Source organism: Lemur catta, chromosome 15 (genome assembly GCF_020740605.2).
Source record: "Lemur catta isolate mLemCat1 chromosome 15, mLemCat1.pri, whole genome shotgun sequence".
Lineage (NCBI taxonomy): Eukaryota > Metazoa > Chordata > Mammalia > Primates > Lemuridae > Lemur > Lemur catta.
Window position 1 is genome coordinate 8,953,027 of NC_059142.1, and position 27,789 is coordinate 8,980,815.

Genomic DNA, 27,789 nt, shown 5'->3' on the forward strand with positions numbered 1-27,789 from the left:
GACAACCCTTTGAGAATTAAGTCTAAGGAAAATGGCTCCTCCCTCATTCAATGTTCCTTCTCTTCTTTCCTTGCCCAAGCTCTGGAGAGTTCTCTGACCCACTCCTGGTAGTCCATGGGAGGTGCCACTAGAATATCACTGTCTTGTTTCAGAGCTTTCAAGATCTGAGTGATCAGTCTATACGTATTGATCAAAGTTCTGCCATTTAGGTAAAGAGTCCTCTTTAGCGAGAGTTCTACAACTATGTGTCTTGGTTTCATTCGTACTTTTTTCTTTTATCTTTCAGTTCCAAATGTAGCAAGTATGTTTAATAACTTGTCATGTCTATAACTCAGATATTAAGTTCCAAATGAAGTACAAATAAATGAGTTGTGAAAATCTTAGAAAAAAAATTGGAACTAATTTCTTTATGGTTTAGAGCCTAAAACTTTAGGTAAATCATTAGACTTCTGTTAGTCATTTCCATGGAGGTTTGTTGTTTTGTTATGCTTTGTTTTTTTTAAAAAAAAGCCTGACCACCTATTTCATAGTATTTTATCAAAAGAAATTTAAAAAGTATAAAAGATTCAATCTCTCAGTGTGTTAAAGAGAAATTCTAAGTCAATAGAATTATAAAAATAGTGATCTCATTAATCAGTAATTTAAGCCAGCAGACGATTTTTGAAAATTATCACACCAGATCTTAGGGACACACTTAGAGTACATAGATTTCCTGTCATTTCCTGTATGTGGCAAAACCACCAAAACCCAATTTATGAGTATTATGGGTATATATGTAATAGCCCACTCATCATTTCAATCCACAGGGAGAGTATTGTGGATACCATGTCTTTCCTCCCACCTTAAATAAAAATATACAGTACCCACCTCATTAGGGCTATAGCTAGTCATGAGGGTTTGCCCACGAACTAGGAATGCATGTTTGTGTCTCCTTCCATCATGCGGTGGAAGCACGCATGGAACGTCACACAGCATCCCGTTGTTCCCTCAATGAAAACACACGAGCTGGAGATATCCATGGCAAGTCCTCCAGAAAAGCAACAGGAGTGTTTATATCTATTCTAAACCCCTTATGCCTCCCCCACTGGTCCATCACCACTGCCTAATCTGAGAATTCACTTTCGCCTTCATGTTTAGACTTTCAGACTTTAAAAGAATCTATCACCAGTCTTTCTAAAATCCGGACCACGGCTAGGAATTTTCCATCTTAATATCTGTCACTCACTGCTTCCAGTCATAGTGTTAGATCTAAAATGCATTCCAGACTCCTTAATGGCTCTAAGCACTAACAAATCAATTAATCCTAAACTCCTCATGTCAGGCTCATTCTGTGGGACCAATTTTATAGGCAAGAGAATAGTGGGAATCTAGCTTTGAATTCTGTGATGAATGATAAAAGAGCCAAGCTGGAGAAACAGCCTTAGAAGCCCTAAATCCAATCCCCTATCAAATGCCTTTAGAGAGCCCCAGATTATCCTCTGTCAAATTATTTATAGGTGACAAGAAATATTTCTAATTATATCCATTCACAGCCACAGTCAGTAAATATTGTGTAAAGAGATTGCCAAAAAAGGTTTTGCCAAGTAGGTTCCCAGCTAAGACAGCTGAGGTGGCTGCTGTGTGTGCAGAATGGTCTCTATAAAAGTGGAGCCGAGATGCCTCTGTCCTGTCCTTCCTCAAAGTTCTTAAAGGTATGTATTCGTGGAAGAACACTTAGCTAGTTTTACATTCCTGATGATAATGACTTTTCATTTAAGGGGGATGGCTACTATTTCCCAAATTTTAATTTTTCTTTCCAATATTCCTAAGGATGACATGGACACAATATAGTTAACTAGCATTTTGTGATTAAATGGAGGGAAAAAAGAATCCTGCATTCTCTTTGTTTTTTCTTTCAACAGTAGCTGTCTGCTTTGAGGCTGCCACCTTCTTCATCTGGTAACACAAGAGGTAAGAGTGATTTATCATTACACTCTAAAGAACAAAGGGATCTCTATATTGCTACATCGTAATAAGCTACCATTATATTTCATAGTTTAGTGTTGGGAATAGCATACAAGGAGTAGCTGTTCTTTAAAAATAACTTCTCATAAGCCATTTAATCAAACAAAATTTAATGAAACTTCCCCTTCACATGTTGTTAGAACTTCAGAAAGAATGCAACCATCATATGTAATATTTAATGTGAACTACTGACTCCAATGTAACCAATAAGAATTTATCAGAGAGATCGCATGTAAAATCAACAATGTATTGATCTGGAAGTCAAAATTCTTAGGTTTCAATCCATGCTTCTCACTGATTCTAGTTGCCTGGGTGAAGCCAGTTAGCTTTTATGTATTTTGAAATAGTGTGAGTGTTGCAGTGGAATTAGCAATGAACCTGGATTTAGGAGAACAGAGCTCATGTCCCAGCACTGCCACTTACCACCTTTATGACACTGAATGACCCTTCCCCTTTCTGAGCCTTACTTTCCTCATCAGTAAAATGAGGAGGCTGGGGACTGCTAAGGTCTTTCCAGCTCTTGCCATCTATGATGAAAGTCAGTGGTTTCCAAGGAGTCCTCCACAGACTCAATGGACCTCCTCTAACTGTGCATGTTGAGACAGGTAGTTTTAATATTATGTTAAGACTATACATAATAATGAAAGCCTACTGTACATTTAAGAATTATTTTAAGTGTTTTATTTAATACAGCAGCTATATATATTCATTTAGAAAAGGAGAAAAAACATAGTGTTTATGTAGAAATGTTGCTTGTTCAAACTTGAGGCAATTACCACTGTGTACGTGGATTCAAGGACTCCTTGCAACAAACCTGAGGCTCCTTGGGGACTTGTGACCCACAAGTTGGGGAACGACTGATCTAAGATATGAGATGAGAAGGGTAGCAACAACCTTTCTGTGTTTCGTGGATACAGTGCATTATAGTAATCTCTATGTGGCAGTATGTCGTTAATTCAAAATTGCCTAGTGTGAAAACAAACATAGAAACAAAAACAAAATGTGATAGAGTAACATTTCTCTTTCAAAGAAAAAAACTCTAAGATTAAATATTCCAATATCTGTCCCCTAAAAATATGTCTAAATTTCACTACATCATCAGGAGACTTTTACAGATAAGACTGATTTTAGAGATAGAGTATGTGGGAAATTCCATATCTAACATTTCAAGTTGAGAGGAAGTTTAATGCTGATGACAAAAGACCAAGACTTTTTCTGGAAAACTTACAAAAGATTTTGGCTGTTGTCATCGTCTTTGTTGTCATTGTCATTGGCAACCAAGACACTGCTTTCCACAACCATTCCATCTCCTGCTCCACAGGGGTCACCTTCTTTTACTCTGGCCACTCATCCTGTCCCTGCCATCAGAGCAACAGGACTTATTTTTTTTCTTATAATTAATTTGTCAGTGGGAAAAATAGTTTAAGTTTTGGCTTGAGATTTTATACTGGCTGTTCATTTCAGAAAAGTATTTAAAATCCTGGTATTTTTAAAAGAGAAGCAGAGGGAAAGAGATATATAGACCTAAAGCAATCAGAATCAGATTTTTTAAAAAAGCAACTGGTATGCTGAAATCCAACTAAAAACAAAGAGAAATACAAACTAAAAATACACAATCACTGTAAAATTTTATTAAAAATTCAAATGTCCTTTTTTCTCCAAGAATCTTTTAAAGTTGTTTTTGGTTTAAGTAATGCTGCTGACTTTCACAGAATTTAAAACCAATGACATAGAATTAATTTTGACTCAAGACAGAATTATCTGTTGGATTTTCAGCTTTCGTTGTACTTATTTTTTCCCTGTATGTACCTAATACCTGTCAGTGTATTTGTACTTATTAGGTGTTTTCAACTTGGTCTTATGTCCTGAAAGAACAGATGTAACTTTTCACATCCAACTTTAATGATTTTTACATCAATTTTAATAATTTGGGGCAAGAGGAAAATTTGCCTTAACATCTACCTATATTTGAGATTTTTAAATAGGTTCATTTAAATTGTAAAGCCACTGGAAAAGTTATTTTCCATTTCTTTGTATCATCACAATGCAAAAAAAAAAGAGGAAGGATGGTTGGAAACAGGAAAGGAAAGAAAAGCAAGCAGAAAAAGAAAAGATTCTGAGCATATTTGGAGCATCACAAATTTTGCTGATTGAATTTAATTCCTCCACATTTCTCAACTAAGGCTTACAATACAGAGGATGGAATGGAGGCTTAAAATGTCACAAAAATTAAGCTTCAAACATAGGGCTTTCAAATCAATGAGCAGATAGCTCAGCTCCTGGACGTAGCCCACAGGAGTGGTCCCTAAAGACAGGAGTGAGGAAACAAGTATGGCAAATAAAGCATGTTAAGGTGAAGCCAACAGAACAATTCTCCACCCCAATCCTCAGTTATCTGGCTCTGTTTCTTCCGCTAGGTACACCGAGTGCTGAGCTGCCATCAATAACCTGCAGCCATGAGTTCCGACTCTGAGATGGCCGTTTTTGGGGAGGCTGCTCCTTTCCTCCGAAAGTCAGAAAAGGAGCGAATTGAAGCTCAGAACAAGCCTTTTGATGCCAAGACATCTGTCTTTGTGGTGGACGCTAAGGAGTCCTATGTGAAAAGCGTAATCCAGAGCAGGGAGGGGGGAAAAGTGACAGTGAAGACAGAAGGTGGTGCTGTAAGTAAAAAAAAAAAAAAAGTTGGGGGGAGGGAGGGAGGAGACATTATTGATCCTTTTCTACTACTTAGTTCATACCCACTGACACCTTCTTTTCTTAACAGACTGTCACAGTTAAGGAAGACCAAATCTTCTCCATGAACCCTCCCAAATATGACAAGATCGAGGACATGGCCATGATGACTCACCTGCATGAGCCTGCTGTGCTGTACAACCTCAAAGAGCGTTATGCAGCCTGGATGATCTACGTGAGTGCCCTGCAACGTTATTTCTCACTGACTCCATGTGCTGACTGTGTTAACTGAAACAAACTAAGGACTTCAGATAGATTTGGCTATTGCACTATTCTCTTAAGACCAGTCATTTGGTTAGTGTTGTAAATTCTGATGAATTTAAAAATACACATTGGGAAAGCTGTCCACTTAACTGAATTAGTTGAAAAATTGAAGAATTTTGTGCAGCAACAGATGATAGGAGACAATGAATGAAATGAAATCATTAAGCCTTGTGAAAACTGACACAGTACTTAGGTCTCTCTCCCCTTGTCCTTAAAGCAGTATTTCCACAGTAGATTAATGAGGTGATTGCTGATTGAACAACCCCATCCTTTCCAACAGACCTACTCGGGCCTCTTCTGTGTCACAGTCAACCCCTACAAGTGGCTGCCAGTGTACAACCCCGAGGTGGTGACAGCCTACCGAGGCAAGAAGCGCCAGGAGGCCCCGCCCCACATCTTCTCTATCTCTGACAATGCCTATCAGTTCATGCTGACTGGTGAGTGAGTCCGTAATTACAATTTCGATAGCCATTTGTGAAATATTTGTATACTAATAACACAGAAAACAAAAGGCCAGTACTTTGAGAATAAAATGTTCAGCACAAATATGATAAGAGAAATAATAAAATTGGGCAAATATATTTAGAATAAAATGTGCCAATTCTAAAAATATAGGAAATTTTGCTAAGATTTCTGTGCTAAAACCCAAATTAACTAGTACTAATTCCAGCTCAAAATGAACCAAATTTAAGCATCAAATCTGCATTTTAATTATAGCTAATATATCATCTCTCCTCAAAAGTAAGCTTTCAAATCTCATAATGACAAGTTATCACAAACACTATATGAAACCTTGGATTGGACATTAATAACATGATATAATTTTGAACTACGTACCAGGCTACTGAATGGGACACAAAATTGTTATTAATTTGATACTGATAGTTTATTCTCATGTATAAAATGGCAAAATAACATATTACATATTCTATCATATTAAAAGTAATGAGAGTATAACACTAATCAATTAGCACATCTTTTGCTAACTGGCACCAAATTAGTTCTTTAAATCTCATGAAAAGCAAAGCACAGATTTTTGCAGTTATTTTTGCAAATGGGGAGTTTTAAAAGACAATTTTGAGTTTATAACTTTGTAAGCTTATAATTGTGTTAACCCATGCACAGTGTATTTTGTTAACATTACCTTTGGTTTCTCTTTCCCAGATCGTGAGAACCAGTCAATTCTGATTACGTATGTAAATTTATGGTTTTATTTCTGTTGAGTTTTGATCAGTATAGTGGTTACTACTGCCTTAGATTCTGACTTTTTCTTCTGTTTGGACTTGACAGTGGAGAATCTGGTGCAGGGAAGACTGTGAACACTAAGCGTGTCATCCAGTACTTTGCAACAATTGCAGTTACTGGAGAGAAGAAAAAAGAGGAAACTGCAGGTGGCAAAATGCAGGTGAGTATGATATTCATCTGAGGATAGAGGAAGTAATGGGCTTTAACATTTGACCGTGGTACTTCAAAACCACAGCAACCAATGACACATGATGCCAGAATTGGGAAAATAACTCTTGGAAGTGCTTATGAGAATGTGAAGGATAGGGCAATGTATTAGCAAGCATAATAGGTAAAAGTTCTCATAACCAGTTATTAGGAGCAAAAAGTAGGCCTCAGGGATATAGAAATCAAGGTCTCATCACTGCCGTACCCCACTCCCCAATTTGCCCTCCTTTTCACTCACTTTAGAAAGCCTTACCCAAAGTTAGAGAATGCTATGAAGGGGAAAAGGGGAAAGGAAAGAGGCCCATGGGAAATTACCTACTGCAAGTCACCTTTCTAGAGTTTCTTTGCTATCTTATTCATTTCTCTTAAGGGGACTCTGGAAGATCAAATCATCAGTGCCAACCCCCTATTGGAGGCTTTCGGCAATGCCAAGACTGTGAGGAATGACAACTCCTCTCGCTTTGTAAGTCAGCACTGGCACTTCTGTACATGTGGTGTCAATATTTTTCTATCTATTTGGTCCATAGCTAAAGAAATAGTTTCTTCTTTTTAATACCTACAATAAGCTTTCCTTTGCCTTTTTAAGGGTAAATTCATCAGGATCCATTTTGGTGCCACAGGCAAACTGGCTTCTGCAGATATTGAAACATGTAAGTTAATAAATATTAGTGATTGAGAATCTTCTTTGTGACTACATATTGAAAAAGTCTTGTTCATATTCATGTTGTGTGAAATTTTCAAATGCTTAATTTTTGACTGTGATCTTTTCTTTTAAATGAGCTTATCTGACTTTCTAGATCTACTGGAGAAGTCCCGAGTTACTTTCCAGCTACAGGCTGAAAGAAGCTACCACATATTTTATCAAATCATGTCCAATAAGAAACCAGAGCTTATAGGTAAAAAGCATCTTTGATTTATTTCTATCAAAGAGGAATAACAGCCCTTTTAAGAAGTCCCTCTGAAATGTTTTTGATGACCAAAGTAACTCTGTCTATATATTGTTCTTTTCCATGTGTTCAGAAATGCTTCTGATCACCACCAACCCATACGACTATGCCTTTGTCAGTCAAGGTGAAATTACTGTGCCCAGCATCAATGACCAGGAAGAGCTGATGGCCACAGACGTAAGTAATAAGAACAAAGTAGGAAAAAGCAAATTCATCTTCCAGTATACAACATTCCTCTATTAGAGTGGAAAGCAGTAGCAGAAAGACTATATATAGACAGGTAATAGTACCTTTTGAGATTTCTTACCCCTGGGAGAAAATTACAGAATATTCCAATGCTCTCCTTGACAAGTGTTAGAAAACTTTAGATGCCTGTAAGAAATGTTAGATCTTTGGCATTCTTTGGTTAATAGGTTTTTTTATTCTATCTTACTGGTCATTTTTGGTCAATATTTATACTCCAATATTGATGTTTCTCTTCTGTTTTATGCCTTCTTGTTTTTCGCAAGAAACTGGGTAAGAGCCACAATATTTTACATTGTTTAATAACTGAACATGAAATTCACACAGTTCCTCTACAATCACATGTAAACATTTAACCTGTTTTGAATGAATCTCTGTGGGCTGATGGTACATGCCTCTCTCCTTCCTATGCAGCATTAGAAGAAATGTGTTGTCTACCTCAAAAATACTCTTTTTGGGGACTCCATGAGCCTTTATATTGATTTTTGAAAACATGCATTCTTTCCCCACCAATAACTCTTTTTTTAAAGATTATTACTTTTGGGCATATTTTCTTTATACATAAACTTTGTATGTATTTCATGTTCTCTTTTAAATTTCTGAATAATCTTCCTTCCTTATTTTTAACTTTAATATCAGTGGGAATATCCTAACACTCCCAAGATAGGGTTGAAATTTGCTTGTAAAAATACTTTCTCTTTTAAAATATTATTTTCAAAGAGTGAATAATCTATGTGCCTTTATCTTATAAATATCAGCTTTTACTCTCTATAACTTATTACTTATATGTCCAAAAGTGATATGGAGTTGACAAATAACCCCTAGTCTGGGAAGTTAAAAAAAAATGTAGAAATCTTCTCTAGGACCTCTGTAATAACGTCTAGGTTCTGTGAATCAGTAGTTAGTGAGCTGGAACGGGAAAGCAATAACCGGGGTAAGAGTCTTAGGAGACAAGAGTGGTAAATAAACACACTTTCCTCTACCTTCCATGATGCCTGCCCCCATTTATAAGCCTTTTCAAAGCCTACATGGGCAACTAAAAAGGTAATCAAAATCTGATAGAGAAAAAAGACACAGAAATATTTCGCTAAAAGGAGAAAGTTCTTTTCACAAATGTCTCTTCCCTGCATGAAAAATGAAAAGCCAGGTAAAGTTCACTCCCAGGCATCTCACGGTCAGCTGAGCTGTGGCTTGATACCAAAGAGGCATGTGGAGAAATACCTGGGGCCAATGCTGTTCTCACATCTTTCCAACTGCATCCTTCATGCCCATTAGGGTGGGAAGGTAGACCGTAATTATGTATTAGGTTAGGACGACATAGGAGAAGGAGGAGCAAAAGAGAGCTTTGTGAGACTGGAAAAGAGAAGCAAGGATAGCCACGAGACCATAAGGACCACATGCCTGAGGAAGAGGGCAGGCCGAAATGGAAAAATGGGGAAAGCTCTCCTTTTGGCAACAAAAGTCATGCCTCTGAGTCCTGGTTCAGTGAGTGTGGACAAGTCACATAACATCCTTCCCGTCCACATGACTCAAATGGAAAGACTGACACATGCCGCTTGGTGTGGCTGTGTGGATCAAAGAGGTGAAGAGTGCCTTTTGAAAACAGCAAAGTCCTAGTCAGACATAAGGCAAGCGTGATGAGGAAAAAGCGGGGAGGCAGGCCTGGTGTCCTGAGGGAGTCTGCATGGTGATAATTGCGAGGTGAGTTAATTCAACTCTTTCCACAGAGTGCTATAGACATCCTGGGTTTCACCGCTGATGAAAAGGTGGCCATTTACAAGCTCACTGGGGCCGTGATGCATTACGGGAACATGAAATTCAAGCAAAAGCAAAGGGAAGAGCAGGCTGAGCCAGACGGCACTGAAGGTACCACTCACTGTTGAGATGAGCTTTTCAGAGACAGGGATCATGTTTTTACTTTCTTTTATGTATCTTATGAGGGGCAAAAGTATTAGGGGAAGTAAATGACACAATGCCTGATGTTTTACTTTACCAAAATTTGTGAAGATTTGTGATTTCGTTTTTTTTTTTTCCAGTTCCCTCCCCCTCACGAGTTTGTGGTTTCTGACCATCCCATTCTTTATTGATTTTTGTAAGCTAGTATTTGCTATTTGATTAAAACATGTTTATTCCAGTAAATAATTTGTATGTCCACATGCACTGAAAAGACAGAGATCTTAATTTTCCTGTCACTAGCTCTCTAGGTTAGGGTTTCTCACATTTTTTTTTTTTAAATCTGTGTTCTGCTTTTGTCATATTTTAAATATTACACAGAGCACTAATTCCCCCAGCTCCAATTTATCACCACAAGAAATGACTAAAATTAGGGCCAAGAGTGGCAATACTTTTGAAGCAGTATGAACAAATGAATAGGTTTGGTGACATTTGCTCATATTACTCTTCGAGCACAATCTTTTTTCTTAGTCATCATCATTCACATCTTAAATTGTGTAAGCTATGGTCAGGTTCACCGTTCTCACCTTATTCATGCAGTTGCTGACAAAGCTGCTTATCTGACAAGTCTGAACTCTGCTGACCTGCTCAAAGCCCTCTGCTACCCCAGGGTCAAAGTCGGCAACGAGTTCGTCACCAAAGGGCAAACTGTGCAGCAGGTAAACATCAATTAAAGTCCCTGATTTATTTGAACCACAGGAGACTTAAGAGTTCATCATTGCTTCCAATTCAAAAATCTAACCTACCATTCTTCTTGAAGGTGTATAATGCGGTGGGTGCTCTGGCCAAAGCCATCTACGAGAAGATGTTCCTGTGGATGGTCACCCGCATCAACCAGCAGCTGGACACCAAGCAGCCCAGGCAGTACTTCATTGGGGTCTTGGATATCGCTGGCTTTGAGATTTTTGATGTGAGTAGTGAACTGACAGAAAATTAGCAAGTGCAAATCAGTCATTTGATCTATCTTATTACAGTATTCAAAATTATTTTTACAAAATGTACTTTACAGAAAGTACAAACATAATTCCTGCTGAAAAGAAATGAAAACAACTAAACAGGTATAAATAGAAAAAGACAGAGAATCTATTCTTTCAAGTGTAGAAGTCTTGAAAAATGGTCCATGAGAAGTTAAAATATTCAAAATCTATCCTGGTTCCAAGTAGATGAGAATAGAAACACTTTCTTAAATTATGTTAAGGGAATATTTGAAAGAGCCCTCATTTAATAGTATTTTGCCTAATATGATTTTATGTAGTTACTTGGAAACCAAAGTATTTGAGGAATTGATTTTCCTTTGTTTAGAATTATATATTAAGAAAACAATCGGAAGGTTTATGATTTAATAAGTCAAAATGCCTCAAATTCAGAAGATATTAGTAGTTGCTCTGTAGAGATGAATACCTGAATTATAAGCAATTTCCTATGTTTATCTTTTTCTATAGTTCAACAGCCTGGAGCAGCTGTGCATCAACTTCACCAACGAGAAACTGCAACAGTTTTTCAACCACCACATGTTCGTGCTAGAGCAGGAGGAGTACAAGAAGGAAGGCATCGAGTGGGAGTTCATTGACTTTGGCATGGACCTGGCTGCCTGCATCGAGCTCATTGAGAAGGTTTGATGACTTTTCAAGCTTTCAAACCAGGAAAAACAAATTGCCCACCTCCCTATGCTTAACTGTAATCCCAGCTCTCAAAGAATAAGCACTGGTGTTTCATGATGCACTTATATACTCTGGTTGTGAGATGTGTCACAAGTGATCTGTTATTAATGAACAAAGTACAGTAGTTTGTAGAAAAATGATTATCACACACATACACACAGATTCACAGATTCTGTTTAATAACTTCATCCTCCCTCACTTTTATTCCTATATGGTTTCATGCTTATGGGAGACAGGAATGAAATTAGAGCAACTCCTCTGAGTATTGTAATTAACCACGGTGTATCTATTCTGGCATATTAGGCGTGTGTCATCCCTCATGTGTGACAAGGCAGAGTTTGTCAAGATGTCTTAAAGGCTGGAAGGTTAGCCCTTCAACTGTTGCTGTTTTGTCTTTCTCTATTCACGATGACTACTGAATAAACTCCAAACCCGTATATGACCTTACCTAGAAAATGAGCCCTGAATTTCCCATTATCAAGGGGGTGGAACAGTAGGTACATCAGATCTGGATATATTTAAACTCATCAAGCAATTGTTAATCACTTCCAAAAGTAGTTTATTAATGTATTGGGAGCTCATCATGTACCTATTGATACAAATAAAGTGTATGTATGAATTCTTCCCTAAGCAATGGGAAAGGAGAAATAAATGCAATTGCCATCTAGGAAAACTTCAAATACTCAGGTAAAAATTCACAAAAATATGAAAGATAAGAGTTTAAAAGCAGACTAGGTCTGTACAATTTGGGGAAAAGATATGTTAATTTGGTGATTTAATATCTCTACTATTCCTTAAAACTGTGTGGTCCTTAGGAAAGGCATTTATTTTCTTCTCTAGTCTTTCAGTTTGTGGATCATCAAAATAGTTTTTAGGAGACAATTTGCGAATTTGTGAAATCATCAAAGTTGAATTTTCTTTCAGTCTTTCATATCAAATTTGCCACTCAGAAGAGTCAAACTGCTTAGAAAGCAAAACCAAATTACCATCACTTAACTTTGCAGTGGTGGGGAACATAGCTTAAAGTACAAAGAGTTTTAATGATACAACATGAGATGCACTTTTCTATTTGGAATGGACCATTTTTAGTCCTTATATATAATCTCTCTTCTCTTCATACTTCTGTCATGCCTAGATTTGAGGTGAAGGAAATTACATTGTCAGTAAGAAAGAAAGTATTCAGATATATACATTTATGGAATAGAGAATTCAGTTTCAAAATGGTACTTCTGGAATTTAATTTTATACCCTGAACACAAAGTTTACCAAATGGCACAGATGTACTTTTTTTTCAAAATGAGTCTTTTCAAAATGAGTCTTTTCAGCAAACAGATTTCCCGTATGTTCTTGGTAGGTAAAGATTGTTTCACATTTCAGTAGCAAAGAGACAGTAAAGTAGGATCATGCCTATTTTCCATTCCGAGTCTTCTTCTGAAACACTGTACTTTCAGGTTTACTACATAAACTATTGGGGCATAACTTTCTGAAGGCCTCATTATCATCATCCCTTTCTTCCCTATTCTTAGCCGATGGGCATCTTCTCCATCCTGGAAGAGGAGTGCATGTTCCCCAAGGCAACAGACACCTCCTTCAAGAACAAGCTGTATGAACAACATCTTGGAAAGTCCAACAACTTCCAGAAGCCCAAGCCTGCCAAAGGCAAGGCTGAAGCTCACTTCTCACTGGTGCACTACGCCGGCACCGTGGACTACAACATTAATGGCTGGCTTGACAAGAACAAGGACCCCCTGAATGAGACCGTGGTCGGGCTGTACCAGAAGTCTGCAATGAAGACTCTGGCTTTCCTCTTCGTTGGGGGACAAGCTGGTGAAGCAGGTGATTTTTAACAGCATCAATATGTTACAAGAGTCACAAAATAGAAATAAACTGTTTATCAGAGGCAAATATAGTTAGGGCAAAACCTAACATGAAAATATTGGCCAACATGAGTCTAATGAAAGCAAGTATATTTAATAACTGTGGTGCAGTCTTACAATCATAGACTTCCAGAGCTAAAATTGACACGATGGATCATTTAGTCCACAGCCTCATTTAATCAATGAGAAAATAAGAATCTCAGAGAGGTTAAGTGACTGGCCCAATACCATACAATTCATTTCTACCATTTTAATAGTATTGGTTCCTTCAAGGATCCAACTAAGCTGGAGTTAAGGAAATCCTTTGTCAGGACCCTGGTGCTTGGGGAATTAAAGTTCTGTGCTCTTAATTGCCCTAAGAAAAGATGTGAAAGTAACAACATGGAAGCACAGGCAAACAGGAAATAGGATTTCCCTGCAGGTAAGCAGAGGCTTACCATCCTGGGACCAAGCATGCAACTTTGCCTATTCTCTAGGTGATGTGTGCACTCAGGGGGCATTACTATTCTGTTTCCTTGGCCCTTGCTTCAGGGAACAGACACTGTTGATTCCAAATAGGGAAATCCCATCTCCTACCCACATCTACCCTTTACACTTACAATTCTTTTGTTGTTGATTTTTTTCCTGAGTGCCTATAAAATGAGCCAATGCTTATATTTTCTTAATTTACAATTGAGAGAGGAGAGATATGGAAAGAACAGGAATGATGCAAATGAATGAGAGCAAATTTAAGTTCCAAAAGTAATTTTAGCATTCCTGATGTCTACAAATAGTACTTAAAAGATTGTTATGGCCAAGCATGGTGGCTCACGCCTATAATCCTAGCACCCTAGGAGGCTGAGGCAGAAGAATCACTTAGGCTCAGAAGTTCGAGACCAGCCTGAACAAGAGCGAGATCCCATCTCTACAAAAAATAGAAAAAGTAGCTGTGTCTGGTGGCGCATGCCCATAGTTCCAGCAACTCAGGAGGCTGAGGCAGGAGATTCGCTTGAGCCCAGGAATTTGAGGTTCCAGTGAGCTTTGATGATGCCACTGCGCTATACCCAGGGCGACAGAGCGAGACTCTTGTCTCAAAAGAACAAAAAAGACTTGCAAATAATTTTAATTTTTCTATTTTATTTTTTAGAGGGTGGTGGTGGAAAGAAAGGTGGCAAAAAGAAGGGTTCTTCTTTCCAGACAGTGTCAGCTCTTTTCAGGGTAAAGTATATTCTTGAATTCCAGAGAATGATTTTTATTAAAAAATTAAATTATCATAACAGAAAAATATTTTTTTAAAGCTATCTATAGTGAGGGCAGATGCAGTGGTTCATGCCTGTAGTTCCAGCACTTTGGAAGGTTAAGGTGGGAGGATCATTTGAGCCCAGGATGTCCTGGCAACATAGCAAGACCCTGTCTCTACAAAAAATTTAAAAAATTACTTGGGTGTGATAGCACACACCTATAGTCCCAGCAACTTGTGAGGCTGAGGTGGGAGGATCGTTTGAGTCCAGGAGTTTGAGGTTGCAGTGAGCTATGATCATGCCTTTGCACTCAAGCCTGGGCAAGAGAATGAGATCTTGTCTCCACAAAAAAAAAAAAAAAAAAAAAAAAAAAAAAAAGATACCAATGGTGAAACTGAAGAAAGTGGTAGTATTGTACCAAAAAATGTGGAAAATGTACTAAAAAAGTTTAACAAAAAAAGACACACAGTGTGTCTCTTCATATCAATCCTTATGATAAATGAACCACTTCTAAGCCCCAAATCAAAGAGATTTGATATTGAACAAATTTCACATGAAATGAAACCTCTTTTAAAAGCAATCACTATATTCAATTACATCTACTCCAAATGTCCAAAGTCATAATATAAATTTTCTCTGGCTGGCAGTGCTTGGGAATAACAAACTGAAATTGACTGATTTTTGTGTAATCTGTAATCTCCTATCTATACTTCATATGTATGATTCTTCTTGGTCATATGATTTGTTTTTCATTGAGACAGCCCATCAAAATGTAAAATAGGGGCACAATTGACTATGGACCATTGATAGGGACTCTCACATAGATGTAACTAGAAATTATTTTAAAATATTTCATATGGTTTTATAGGAGAATTTAAATAAGCTGATGACCAACTTGAGGAGCACTCACCCCCACTTTGTACGCTGTATCATTCCCAACGAAACCAAAACTCCTGGTAAGGCACTTCTGATATCCAAATAAGACTCTAGTGTGACTTCTCTTTAGACTATTATATAGAAAACATACCTTTCTTTTAGGTGCCATGGAACACGAACTTGTCCTGCACCAGCTGAGGTGTAACGGTGTGCTGGAAGGCATCCGCATCTGTAGGAAAGGATTCCCAAGCAGAATCCTTTATGCAGACTTCAAACAGAGGTTTGTGTCTCATTATTTTTCCCTTTCAATGTCTTAGTCTACATCAAAATTGCTACATAATTCAAGCATTTTTAAACTTTTCCTTGAAAAATGGAATGCAATTACTTGAAATGTGATCATAAAACAAAGAAGGCTAGGTTTATATTATCATAAGTTTCTTTTTACTTTCCCTAGTTTTACATAAAGCACTGTTTGATTTTTTAATGGCATTTTGTTCTCCAAAACTTAATCTTTGTCATCTTTTCAATGATAGCTACCAAGTGTTCAGCCTTTTTTTTTTTTTTAGCGAAGAAAAATCACATTTGTACATTCTTTTTATTCTGACAGATACAAGGTTCTAAATGCAAGTGCTATCCCAGAGGGTCAGTTCATTGACAGCAAGAAGGCTTCTGAGAAGCTCCTTGGGTCCATCGATGTTGACCACACCCAATATAAGTTTGGTCATACCAAGGTACCACCAGCTCCAATTTTTATCTATCATAATGTCATCACTTTTGTACTTTCTCATGAATGCAAATAACACTTAGCTTGGTCTTTGACAAGGTCTTCTTTAAAGCTGGCCTGTTGGGAACTCTAGAGGAGATGCGAGATGAAAAACTGGCTCAACTCATCACACGCACTCAGGCTATCTGCAGAGGGTACCTAATGAGAGTAGAGTTCAGGAAGATGATGGAGAGGAGGTGAGGGACCAAGCACGAGTCTTCCTTCTGCACAATTTCATCACTAAATCCGATGTAGTCATTACTTTTGTTGAGTGATTGTCAATTTCCACATTCTTCTCCATTTACATCTTTTTTTCTTTTCCTACAGAGAGTCCATCTTCTGCATCCAGTACAATATCCGTGCTTTTATGAATGTGAAGCACTGGCCCTGGATGAAGCTATATTTCAAGATCAAGCCCCTCCTCAAGAGTGCAGAAACAGAAAAGGAGATGGCCAACATGAAGGAAGAATTTGAAAAAGCCAAAGAAGACCTGGCTAAGTCAGAGGCAAAAAGGAAAGAACTCGAAGAAAAGATGGTAACTCTGATGCAAGAGAAAAATGACTTGCAACTCCAAGTTCAAGCTGTGAGTATTACACATTGCACAGTTCAGCCACATCTTATTCAATCACTGTCTGACTGGATATGAGAAATTTTTTCTAGGTTTATAATTAAACCATTTCCACTGAAACGTTTGTTGTAACTGTTTGCCTTTCAAAAATACTGGCTGAAACCTAAAAAGAAGCAGTAGATGCAAAGTCACATATTATGCTGCATATGTTCATATGTGCATTCATACATAGTTGGTCATCAGTGAGCAAGGTCATAAAAATATCTCTACACATTTTCCTTTCTTTATGGAATTTTCTCTTAGTTTATTCTCTCTTTAGTGAATATTTTTGTGCATAAAATAGCAATTATGTTGTTTTTACCAGGGCAGAAAAAGGGCTAAATTAATCCCCCCTTATATGTGAGGAAACTAAGTCCTAGAATGAATAAGTGACTTTTACAAAGTTGCAAATGGTAGTAAGTTGCAGATTTTTGCCAACAATCTAGTTTTCCTGATTTTACCTTCCACACATGAATTTTTTTGGAGAAAGTATGTTATCATACTTAACCAGAAGATTGAAATTATTAACACTTTGTCTGTTTGATTTTTAAAACTTGGCAAGTTGATTGGCTTGTGTGTTGACCAACCTAGTAGAGCCACAGAAGTCTCCACCTTTCAACAAATTACTGTGTGTTTGTAGAAACAGCTTAGACAAATGAAAATGCTTAATTTTTCTCTTTAGGAAGCAGATAGCTTGGCTGATGCAGAGGAAAGGTGTGATCAGCTCATCAAAACCAAAATCCAACTTGAAGCCAAGATCAAGGAGGCGACTGAGAGAGCTGAGGACGAGGAAGAGATCAATGCTGAGCTGACAGCCAAGAAGAGGAAACTGGAGGATGAATGTTCAGAACTCAAGAAAGACATTGATGACCTTGAGCTGACATTGGCCAAGGTTGAGAAGGAGAAACATGCCACAGAGAACAAGGTGCAAATCATGACCCATTTTAGAATATTTACAAGTACTAACTTGTTACTGGAATATTTTAATTTAAAATTTAATCTTAAAATCACTGAATATGAAAGAAAAACACTGTTATAATTAAGTCATCTCTTTAGTCTTCACCACCTCTCTCTATTTACCTTGACCTTTACCTTCTATTTTTTTCAGCCACGTAGGTCTAGGTTAGCTTCTGGTTTCCATTTTCCAGCTCACACTGACATTGTCCTGAGATATTACTATACCATCTTTCATCAAGATGACAGGTTGTTGTTAACATTCCTGTCATCTGTTCAAATCTAAAGGTGAAAAACCTCACAGAAGAGATGGCAGGCCTGGATGAAAACATCGCAAAGCTGACCAAGGAGAAGAAGGCTCTCCAAGAGGCCCACCAGCAGACCCTGGATGACCTGCAGGCAGAAGAGGACAAAGTCAACACCCTGACCAAAGCTAAAACCAAGCTAGAGCAGCAAGTGGATGATGTAAGTGTGAAAAACAAAATGTTTCTCTTTAAGATAAAGTAAATAATTGTGAAATGAAACTATCACTGATGCTCATAAGCCTTTAACTCCTGGTTTCTAAATAATAAAGTGTTCATGATATTTGGGCTATTTGGAGTACCTTTAAAATTTTTTTCTTGTGTATCTTTGAAGGCTACCTACTGGCATAGGGTTCAGTGCTTAAGAACTGAAATAAATAAAATTCATTATAAATTTAGCTTGAAGGATCTTTGGAACAAGAAAAGAAACTTCGCATGGACTTAGAAAGGGCCAAGAGAAAACTGGAGGGTGACCTCAAATTGGCACAAGAATCCACAATGGATATAGAAAATGACAAACAGCAACTTGATGAGAAACTCAAAAAGTAAGTACGGTATAATTCAGCTATTACCTGCTTGTTGTATGTCAGTGCAGATGAAATATATGTTAAAAAGATCTCCAAAACATTACTTCATGACACACAGGAAAAAATGAATAATGACATCTTTGACTTTTTTATTTAACAAAAATGGTACATTATTGACTTGTAAAACATGTACTCACTTCCTCAAAACTAGCAGTATAAAGAAGTTGAATTATACAAAGAAAGATTGGTAAGAGAAATTATACACAGAAAAGAAGATTGGTAAGAGAATTGCCTATAAGCTAATGTATTGCTCTTCCAATAGGAAAGAGTTTGAAATGAGCAATCTGCAAAGCAAGATTGAAGACGAACAGGCCCTTGGGATGCAGCTGCAGAAGAAGATCAAGGAGTTACAAGTAAACACATGATTGCTAACTGTCTAATTCAACGGCAAAAATTACTGACACAAAGAAGCTGAGTTTATATTTTTTACCATTTCCAGGCCCGCATTGAGGAGCTGGAGGAGGAAATTGAGGCAGAGCGGGCCTCCCGGGCCAAAGCAGAGAAGCAGCGCTCTGACCTCTCCCGGGAACTGGAAGAGATCAGTGAGAGGCTGGAAGAAGCTGGTGGAGCCACTTCAGCCCAGATTGAGATGAACAAGAAGCGAGAGGCCGAGTTCCAGAAAATGCGCAGGGACCTGGAAGAGGCCACCTTGCAGCACGAAGCCACAGCAGCTGCTCTTCGGAAGAAGCACGCGGATAGTGTGGCAGAGCTTGGGGAGCAGATTGACAACCTGCAGCGGGTCAAACAGAAGCTGGAGAAGGAGAAGAGTGAGCTGAAGATGGAGATCGATGACCTTGCTAGTAACATGGAGACTGTTTCTAAAGCCAAGGTCTTTATTAACTTTTCCCCCTTTTCATCTTTATTTGCCACAATTCAAAATGATCAAGTTTATATAAGACTGAATCTAGCTGAATTGCACAAACATTAGATGTTATGTGAAGTTTAAAAATTATTCCTAATAGGCATTATTGTATTAAATCACTTAAATTCTCATATCTCATTTCTAGAATACACATTAAACTGTCACTACTGCCATGAAAGAATGCAAATTATAAGAAAGACTTATCTAAAAACCATACTCTACATGATGCAGAATTTAGATGATGCTCATGCCTTCCAAAAGAAAAATAATCTAATTCATGTGTTCATTAATTGAGCCAGGATCATATGCTTCTATGGCTTTATAGGAACCACACAGAAATCTGATAGAAAAGTAAATAAAACTCAGCCTCTTTCCACAAGCAGTTACAGATCTCCAAATCCCAGCCTTCCAAACAGAAATGTATACTCTGCCCATTTCCTATTTCCCACCCCAGGGAAATTTCGAGAAAATGTGCCGCACCCTAGAGGACCAGCTTAGTGAAGTGAAAACAAAGGAAGAGGAGCAACAACGCTTAATAAATGAGTTGTCAGCCCAGAAGGCACGTTTACATACAGAATCAGGTCAGTAAATGAACATCATCGGCCTTTAGAGAGGTGAAGAATAAAAGGCGAGCCTCTACCACCAAACACAAATCATTTCTCAGGCTGTGTACACCCATTCATCATATCTTAGTTACTCCTTCATCTCTTTATTATAAGATAGTAAAAAGCAATGATTCCAAGCTATAATTGTGGGAAAAAATTAAGCTCCTTGGGCTCAAGAGATTTTTGTTGCCTCAGCATTACTCAAAAAGTCCCAAATCCTAAAATATAAAAGAAAGCTCATACATTCTTTAAAAAACAAGAAGTAACCTTCTTAACAGCACTGAAGATCTTGAGTTATTCTTTTCATCATATGAAATAAGAGGGTTCTAACATTATTCCATTCTTTAAATTATACTTTACCTAGAAAAGAGAACTAAGTCACTGATGTTTTGTCTTCCACAGGTGAGTTTTCACGACAGCTAGATGAGAAGGAGGCTTTGGTTTCTCAGCTATCCCGAGGCAAACAAGCATTTACACAACAGATTGAGGAATTAAAGAGGCAGCTAGAAGAGGAGACTAAGGTGAGAATGCTCCAGCTGATACTTTAAATCACTTAACTGTGAAACATGACAACTATTGGACTTCACACAGAGAGTGTCAATGATCAGAAGGTAAACTTACACACTTTTTGGTTGGTCTAGGCTAAGAACGCTCTGGCCCATGCTGTGCAGTCCTCCCGCCATGACTGTGACCTGCTGCGGGAACAGTATGAGGAGGAGCAGGAAGCCAAGGCCGAGCTGCAGAGGGCAATGTCCAAGGCCAACAGTGAGGTTGCGCAGTGGAGGACCAAATATGAGACGGACGCCATCCAGCGCACAGAGGAGCTGGAAGAGGCCAAGTAAGGGCCTTCAATGAGGGGGTTGAAAGAAATAAAAGTAAAAACAGTGAAGAAAAAATATCAGAAAGAGAATATTCTAGGAATAGGGATAGATGAAGCATTTCAGCCTATCTTATTATAGGGTGATAGATTCCACCATATTCTTCTGACAGCCCAGTGTATGTCCACTGGGAATAGGGTAAGAGGAGACCCCCGCCCCCATTCTGGCACAGTGGCATCTAAATTTCTTTCCATCAAAATGGATTATTAATCATCATCATACACTGTATGAATTAATGAGAATTTTCTTTAACAGAAGGAAAAATGAAGACATTGAGACTATATAGTACATTTTTATGAATATTATAATTAATAATAGTTTTTCCTTACCTGAAATATTGAATGTTTAGAATAAAGCTGTCATATCCTGTCATCATTTTAACTAACCACCAGTATCAATGGATTTATTCACTAGTTACACATACTGTTTATGCATTAAAACTCACAGGAATTACATATGAAAGGAAAAAAACACTATGTTTCTCATGAAGGAAGCCTTCCTAAATTTGATTTACCTCAGAATTAAGCAGAATGAGAAGGTTTATCAGCCATTTGCAAAAAGAACATTCTAGATAAGAGTCTGAGCTGGGAGAGTTTGTGACTTATGTAGGTTGGTGAAGGGAGTAATAAGTAAGACTTTGATGGATATTTGGGAAATGCAATAATGGAATAATATTTATTGTCTAGGGTCACCAAATCCAGAAAGTTACCAGTTAATCATATGACCTTGAACATGTCACTCTGGGCCAGGTTCCTCATTTGTAAAGTAACAAGGATCATACCAGAAAAGGATGTTATTCAATGCTAATATTCTCTGATGGCATACCTCCTGTTCACAGTTGCCATTTCTTCCTCACCCTCCTATTTTCACATTGCTCAGGCAGCTCAAGTGCTTACTCAGTACTCTTTCTCCCTTCCTCCTCCCCACGCTCACATACACTAACACACACAAAATGGCTTCATAAATATGTTTGACACATATATATGCATGTGTGCGCACACACACATATTATATATGACCTGAGATAAAGATAAGAACTCACTTGGGAAAACAGAATTCTAGGAGAGATAAAATGAGTACTGAGAAGCTATTTGAGAAACACTTAACAACTTGTGGACACAGGAGCACAAAATCTTGGGGAAAATATGCTTTCCTAGCCAGCAGTTTTATAATGTTCACTGTGGTGACTTTGAATCTGTTCTTGGTCACTCACACTGACCCACTTGTCAGGAGGAAGCTGGCCCAGCGTCTACAGGATGCTGAGGAACATGTAGAAGCTGTGAATTCCAAGTGTGCTTCTCTTGAGAAGACAAAGCAGAGGCTACAGAATGAAGTGGAGGACCTCATGATTGATGTGGAGAGATCGAACGCTGCCTGCGTAGCTCTTGATAAGAAGCAAAGGAACTTTGACAAGGTGACCCACGATATTGGCTCCCTAAGGGGAAACTGGCATCATCCTCAGTTTCAGAGGCTTACTATCAATGTACTTCCAGGTTCTGGCAGAATGGAAACATAAGTATGAGGAAACTCAGGCTGAACTTGAAGCCTCCCAGAAGGAGTCCCGTTCTCTTAGCACTGAGCTGTTCAAAGTGAAGAATGCCTATGAGGAAACCCTGGATCATCTTGAAACTCTGAAGCGAGAGAATAAGAATTTACAGCGTGAGTCACTATAATCTTTCTATTTCAAAAATGGTAGGGAAATATCTTTTCAATTTTTCATTTTCCTCAACTGAATTTTGGTATTTCGTTATTAAACTACAGAGGAGATTTCTGACCTGACTGAGCAAATTGCAGAGGGTGGAAAGCATATCCATGAATTGGAGAAAGTAAAGAAACAAATCGATCAAGAGAAGAGTGAACTACAGGCTTCCCTAGAGGAAGCAGAGGTACATGTTTCATTTGCTCAGCTGTTATACATTATAAATAAACTGAAAAATTAACAGCAACTGAGATGTATCATGTTGCAAACCTTTAGGGGACAACACGTGTAATTCATTGAAAAATACTGAATTGTACCTCGGGAATGCAGAGTTAATAGGATAAATTAAGGTGTACGAAAGTTTGTGGTTTTTCTAATGCCTTCTTGAGAAATCATCATAATGTGAAAGAGAAAAAAAAACCTCTTTATGTAACCTAAATAAATGTTGTTTCATTAAGGCATCTCTTGAGCATGAAGAAGGCAAAATTCTTCGCATCCAACTTGAGTTAAATCAGGTGAAATCAGAGATTGACCGAAAAATTGCTGAAAAAGATGAAGAAATCGATCAGCTAAAGAGGAACCATCTCAGAGTTGTGGAGTCAATGCAGAGCACACTCGATGCTGAGATCAGGAGCAGAAATGATGCTCTGAGGATCAAGAAGAAGATGGAGGGAGACCTTAATGAAATGGAAATCCAGCTGAACCATGCCAACCGCCAGGCTTCTGAGGCAATAAGGAATCTTAGAAACACACAAGGAGTACTGAAGGTACGTTATGGTAAACACACATGGTGTCCTACAGTCTGGGTGCCATTGTATAACTCAAATTTTAATATTTTATGAGGCCCATAGGTCGGTAATCAGTTGAAAAATATATGCACACAGCTGAAAAAGAGCTTAGTTCTAGAAGGCCCAGGCAGAATTTGCTTTGTGATCTGCAGAAAAAACACATGGAGAGGGGTGGGGAAACAGAGGAAGTGATGAGAGAGTTTGGCTACATGCCACTGCTTAAATCAATTCATTTATTTAGATTTCATTTGTTAATATATAAAATAACACCATTGGACTAGCTGTTTTCTAAGGATGCTTTCCTGATCCAAAATTTGGTAGATTTAGCCATGGTACTTTTTTTATGATTCAGAATCAAAAATAATATAACATCATGTTCTTTTGAGTAGAACTGCCATCCAAGCAACAAAGAATTTATTAACAGTACTCACAGATTGTTCCTAGCTAGTCATACTCTGAATTATTAAGATCAAAGTGTGTACGTGACCCTAAATTTGCATTTGCTTTAATTAAAGCATGAGTAAGAGTCTTTTTCTCTGTGTAGGACACTCAGCTACATTTGGATGATGCCATCAGAAGCCAAGACGACCTTAAAGAACAACTGGCAATGGTTGAGCGCAGAGCTAACCTGATGCAGGCTGAAGTGGAAGAGCTCAGGGCGTCCCTGGAACAGACTGAGAGGAGCAGGAAAATGGCAGAGCAAGAGCTTCTGGATGCCAGTGAGCGTGTGCAACTTCTGCACACTCAGGTGAGGTTCGGTATTATGGTTAGCAAATGTACTCCCTAAAGCTGAAGACAATTTGAGAAGATAAGCTTATTTATAAAGTTAGGAGTAATCTTGGCAGGGTTCCCTTCCTACAATTCTGGAAAATGCACGTAAGTACATACTGGGACCTAGCTGGTTCACAAGTATATTGATGAGCTGGAATAATCATGTTGATTTCAAATAACCTGGAGTTCTAGAAACTGTTATAAAGAAACACAGAAGATCACCTACAAATAACCATATACACAACGCTGGTAGCCATCGTGTCTTAGGTGCAAATAGATAAGCAAATAAAATAGAGGAGAAAGAAGGTAAGCCACTAAATAACACATGTGTATCACATATGCACATAAGGCTAACCTCAAGGGGATACAAAAATAAGCTCTTTAGTTCAAATTCATGGAGGCCATCAATAATTCCAGTTAGCATTTGTTGTGTATAGTGGATTTGTTAAATAAATGGTCATATATCCTCGCAACGGCTAATGCGCAGCCACTGTAGTATGCATTTACCACCATGGACAGACGTTCACATTATAGTAAGTGAAAAAAGCAACTTAAAAATAATATAGGATACATGATCTTTTTTCCTGTGTAAAAATATAAAGGAAACATCCAGAACTATAAACCAAAGTTTATTCTTTTATCTCTGATTAGAGAGAGTATGATAATTACTTTTTGCCTCTTTTTTTCTAATTTGAATGTTCTTTTTTTATAATAAACATATATTATTCTATATTTTCAAAAGTTGCAATATATAAAAATAGCCAATATAGAAGGGCTAAAATCACATGCTACATATAATTTTAAATCAAATTAATATGCAACATTTTTCTTACTCATTATGAGCAACCAGAATTGATCAGATATTTCAAATACCATCAACTTTCCAAAAACATGCAGGATTCTTAGTTCATTTTTATATCAATAATGATGCTACTTATGCACTTATATTAACAATATATGGCCAACAAATATGAATGAACAGCTAAAAATTAATACATTTTAAATGAGCTGTGCATTACTACATGGCACGGCACTTTAAGTTTTGGGGGTTGTGTTTTTTTTTTTTTGTTTTTTTTTTTTTTTGAGGCAGAGTCCCACTCTGTCACCCGGGCTAGAGTGCCGTGGCATCAGCCTAGTTCACAGCAACCTCAAACTCCTGGGCTCGAGCAATCCTTCTGCCTCAGCATTCCAAGTAGCTGGGGCTACAGGCATGCGCCACCATGCCTGGCTAATTTTTTCTGTATATTTTTAGTTGCCCAGCTAACTTATTTCTATTTTTTAGTAGAGACGGGGTCTCGCTCTTGCTCAGGCTGGTTTCAAACTCCTGAGCTCAAACGATCCGCCCGCCTCAGCCTTCCAGAGTGCTAGGATTACAGGCGTGAGCCACCGTGCCCAGCCTGGGGGTTGTGTTTTATGCTCACAAAACAGCCACTGAAAATAGTCAAATATGTTTGGTATCATAAATTAAATTTTACCTGGAATAATTTAGAAGAAGTTTTATTAACAGAGATATGAGTGGAAAGGAGAAAAGCCATAACCTTAGAATTGACTTCTGATTTGGTTTTTATTCTAAACATTTCATATGATCAACAATTTATGCCTGGGTACACTAGTTAAAATGACCATGTGAATGGTTGTAATTTAATGTGCTTTTCTTCTTTCTTATTAATTTGAAACAGAACACCAGCCTGATCAACACCAAGAAGAAGCTGGAGACAGACATTTCCCATATCCAGGGAGAGATGGAGGACATTGTCCAGGAAGCCCGCAATGCAGAAGAGAAGGCCAAGAAGGCCATCACTGATGTGAGCAAGATGAGCGTTTGTCTCACTGACACGTGTGTGTTACCTGCTATCATTGAGGTTCATTATTTTCTTGGTTTATTTATTAACTAGGCCGCCATGATGGCCGAGGAGCTGAAGAAGGAGCAGGACACCAGTGCCCACCTGGAGCGGATGAAGAAGAACATGGAGCAGACGGTGAAGGACCTGCAGCACCGTCTGGATGAGGCTGAGCAGCTGGCGCTGAAGGGCGGGAAGAAGCAGATCCAGAAACTGGAGGCCAGGGTGGGTGTCCACAACTTCAACCAATTCCTGACCTGTTCATGCAGCTACTTGCAGCCAAACTGTCAAACGCCTTTGTTCTCTTCCAGGTGAGGGAACTTGAAAATGAGGTGGAAAGCGAACAGAAGCGCAATGTTGAGGCTGTCAAGAGTCTTCGCAAACATGAGAGAAGAGTGAAGGAACTCACTTACCAGGTGACCAGGGTTCTCCAGGCCTACAGCATACAAGAAAATAAAAAGAATGAGTTGTTTTCAAATAATGGCACTATCTATTTGCTACCTCTTTCAGACTGAGGAGGACCGCAAGAATGTTCTCAGGCTGCAGGACTTGGTGGACAAATTACAAACAAAAGTTAAAGCTTACAAGAGACAAGCTGAAGAGGCTGTGAGTATCCCCACAGCAAAAGAGCAGATGCAGGTTTTATGGGGTCTGAAGCTTATGAATTTAAAGGGCTTTCTAAAGGCAAAGAACACAAAATTGGAAATATAGAATTAGGTACAAAAATGAGTATTTAAAATGAAAAAGAAAAAAAAACCCAAATTATTAGAGCCTTAGAAATTTGAGTTTATTTCTCCTGAAACCTCTTTAAGCAATTTTCCAGACATGTTAACAGAGAAATGCTTCTTGGTTGCAACCCACTTCCCTCCGTTATCCAGAACACTCTATAACTCCCAGTACTCATAAGGCCTGTGCCAATGAGGGCCTGAATTCTAAGCCTTATTTAAATTTATGATAAATCCATCTTGGGACTGTTTTTTTCAATTTGGCTACAGTTATCTTTTCTCATCCTGTTAATTCTGAAAACTTCCTTAAGGTTTTCTGTACCCAATACCACCACTGCACCTATGTTTTAAAGTTGTTTTAAGAAACAAGACTGCATCAGATCCCTGATACTTTGATCTCCCTGTTGTCACTGTAGCATCTTCAGTTTGCCAGAGAGTCAAGTGAGAGAGACTGAAGAGGGGGTTATAAGCACACTTATTGACATAGGCGAGTTTGTGGGATGCCATGACCCCAAATAAGTATGTCACTAAACAACAGAATTTTGCTCTCCCATTTGTGAAGCAAATCCTATAGTTGCTTTTAGTAACAAAGGCATTAACAATCGGAAAATGTCAAACTTTCCTGTTCTCTCAAATGCACTTCTGTTCTCAGGAGGAACAATCCAACGTCAACCTCTCCAAGTTCCGCAAAATCCAGCACGAGCTGGAGGAAGCTGAGGAGCGGGCTGACATTGCTGAGTCCCAGGTCAACAAACTGCGGGTGAAGAGCCGGGAGGTTCACACAAAAATCATAAGTGAAGAGTAATTCATTCTAACAAAAGAAAATGTGACTGAAGAAATGCACAAAATGTGAAGTTCTTTATCACTGTCCTGTATATCAAGAAAATAAAATCTGCAGAGAATTTTGCAATCTAAAAATACATTTGTTTCTTAATTATAATATCTATCTATGGTGCTATTAGAACTAATTCCTTTATTCAATATTTGTTGGGCTCCTACTGTGTGCAATTAGAGATGATGACAAAAATGAATGTGAGCTTTGACAGAAGGTGGATGAAATAAGGTGCTCTGAGGAGATGTAAAGGTGATAAGTGAACTCTCAATGCCATTCAACCAATTTTACTGAGTATCAAGTATGTGTCTGGTGCTGAAATCGGCACCAAGGACATGAAAGTTA

General features: G+C 38.2%; 1 protein-coding gene across 7 annotated transcripts; it reads left to right on the forward strand.

Annotated features, from left to right (window-relative positions):
* The first annotated feature begins 1,669 nt into the window (after nucleotides 1–1,669).
* On the forward strand, nucleotides 1,670–27,502 carry MYH4 (myosin heavy chain 4). Of its 7 annotated transcripts, XM_045525238.1 has the most exons (40): nucleotides 1,670–1,691; nucleotides 1,902–1,950; nucleotides 4,422–4,664; nucleotides 4,769–4,912; nucleotides 5,282–5,438; nucleotides 6,166–6,193; nucleotides 6,292–6,406; nucleotides 6,824–6,916; nucleotides 7,040–7,103; nucleotides 7,251–7,349; nucleotides 7,474–7,577; nucleotides 9,371–9,509; nucleotides 10,137–10,255; nucleotides 10,357–10,506; nucleotides 11,039–11,209; nucleotides 12,784–13,093; nucleotides 14,261–14,331; nucleotides 15,223–15,310; nucleotides 15,393–15,510; nucleotides 15,838–15,961; nucleotides 16,054–16,190; nucleotides 16,321–16,576; nucleotides 17,283–17,525; nucleotides 17,843–18,019; nucleotides 18,256–18,401; nucleotides 18,706–18,796; nucleotides 18,883–19,272; nucleotides 19,760–19,886; nucleotides 20,313–20,431; nucleotides 20,552–20,748; nucleotides 22,019–22,202; nucleotides 22,282–22,447; nucleotides 22,550–22,674; nucleotides 22,946–23,254; nucleotides 23,820–24,023; nucleotides 25,726–25,851; nucleotides 25,942–26,112; nucleotides 26,199–26,303; nucleotides 26,398–26,493; nucleotides 27,265–27,502. In XM_045525238.1, the coding sequence occupies exons 3-40, from the start codon at nucleotides 4,461–4,463 to the stop codon at nucleotides 27,415–27,417; spliced, it is 5,820 nt and encodes a 1,939-aa protein (XP_045381194.1). In that variant the 5' UTR covers nucleotides 1,670–1,691; nucleotides 1,902–1,950; nucleotides 4,422–4,460; the 3' UTR covers nucleotides 27,418–27,502. The 7 variants fall into 7 exon arrangements, with proteins under 7 accessions (XP_045381194.1, XP_045381199.1, XP_045381197.1 ...); XM_045525243.1 differs by lacking the exons at nucleotides 1,670–1,691; nucleotides 1,902–1,950 and adding an exon at nucleotides 13,156–13,166 and having other exon boundaries at nucleotides 4,461–4,664; nucleotides 14,263–14,331; nucleotides 27,265–27,417; XM_045525241.1 differs by lacking the exons at nucleotides 1,670–1,691; nucleotides 1,902–1,950 and adding an exon at nucleotides 14,061–14,074 and having other exon boundaries at nucleotides 4,461–4,664; nucleotides 14,263–14,331; nucleotides 27,265–27,417.
* The last annotated feature ends 287 nt before the right edge of the window (nucleotides 27,503–27,789 follow it).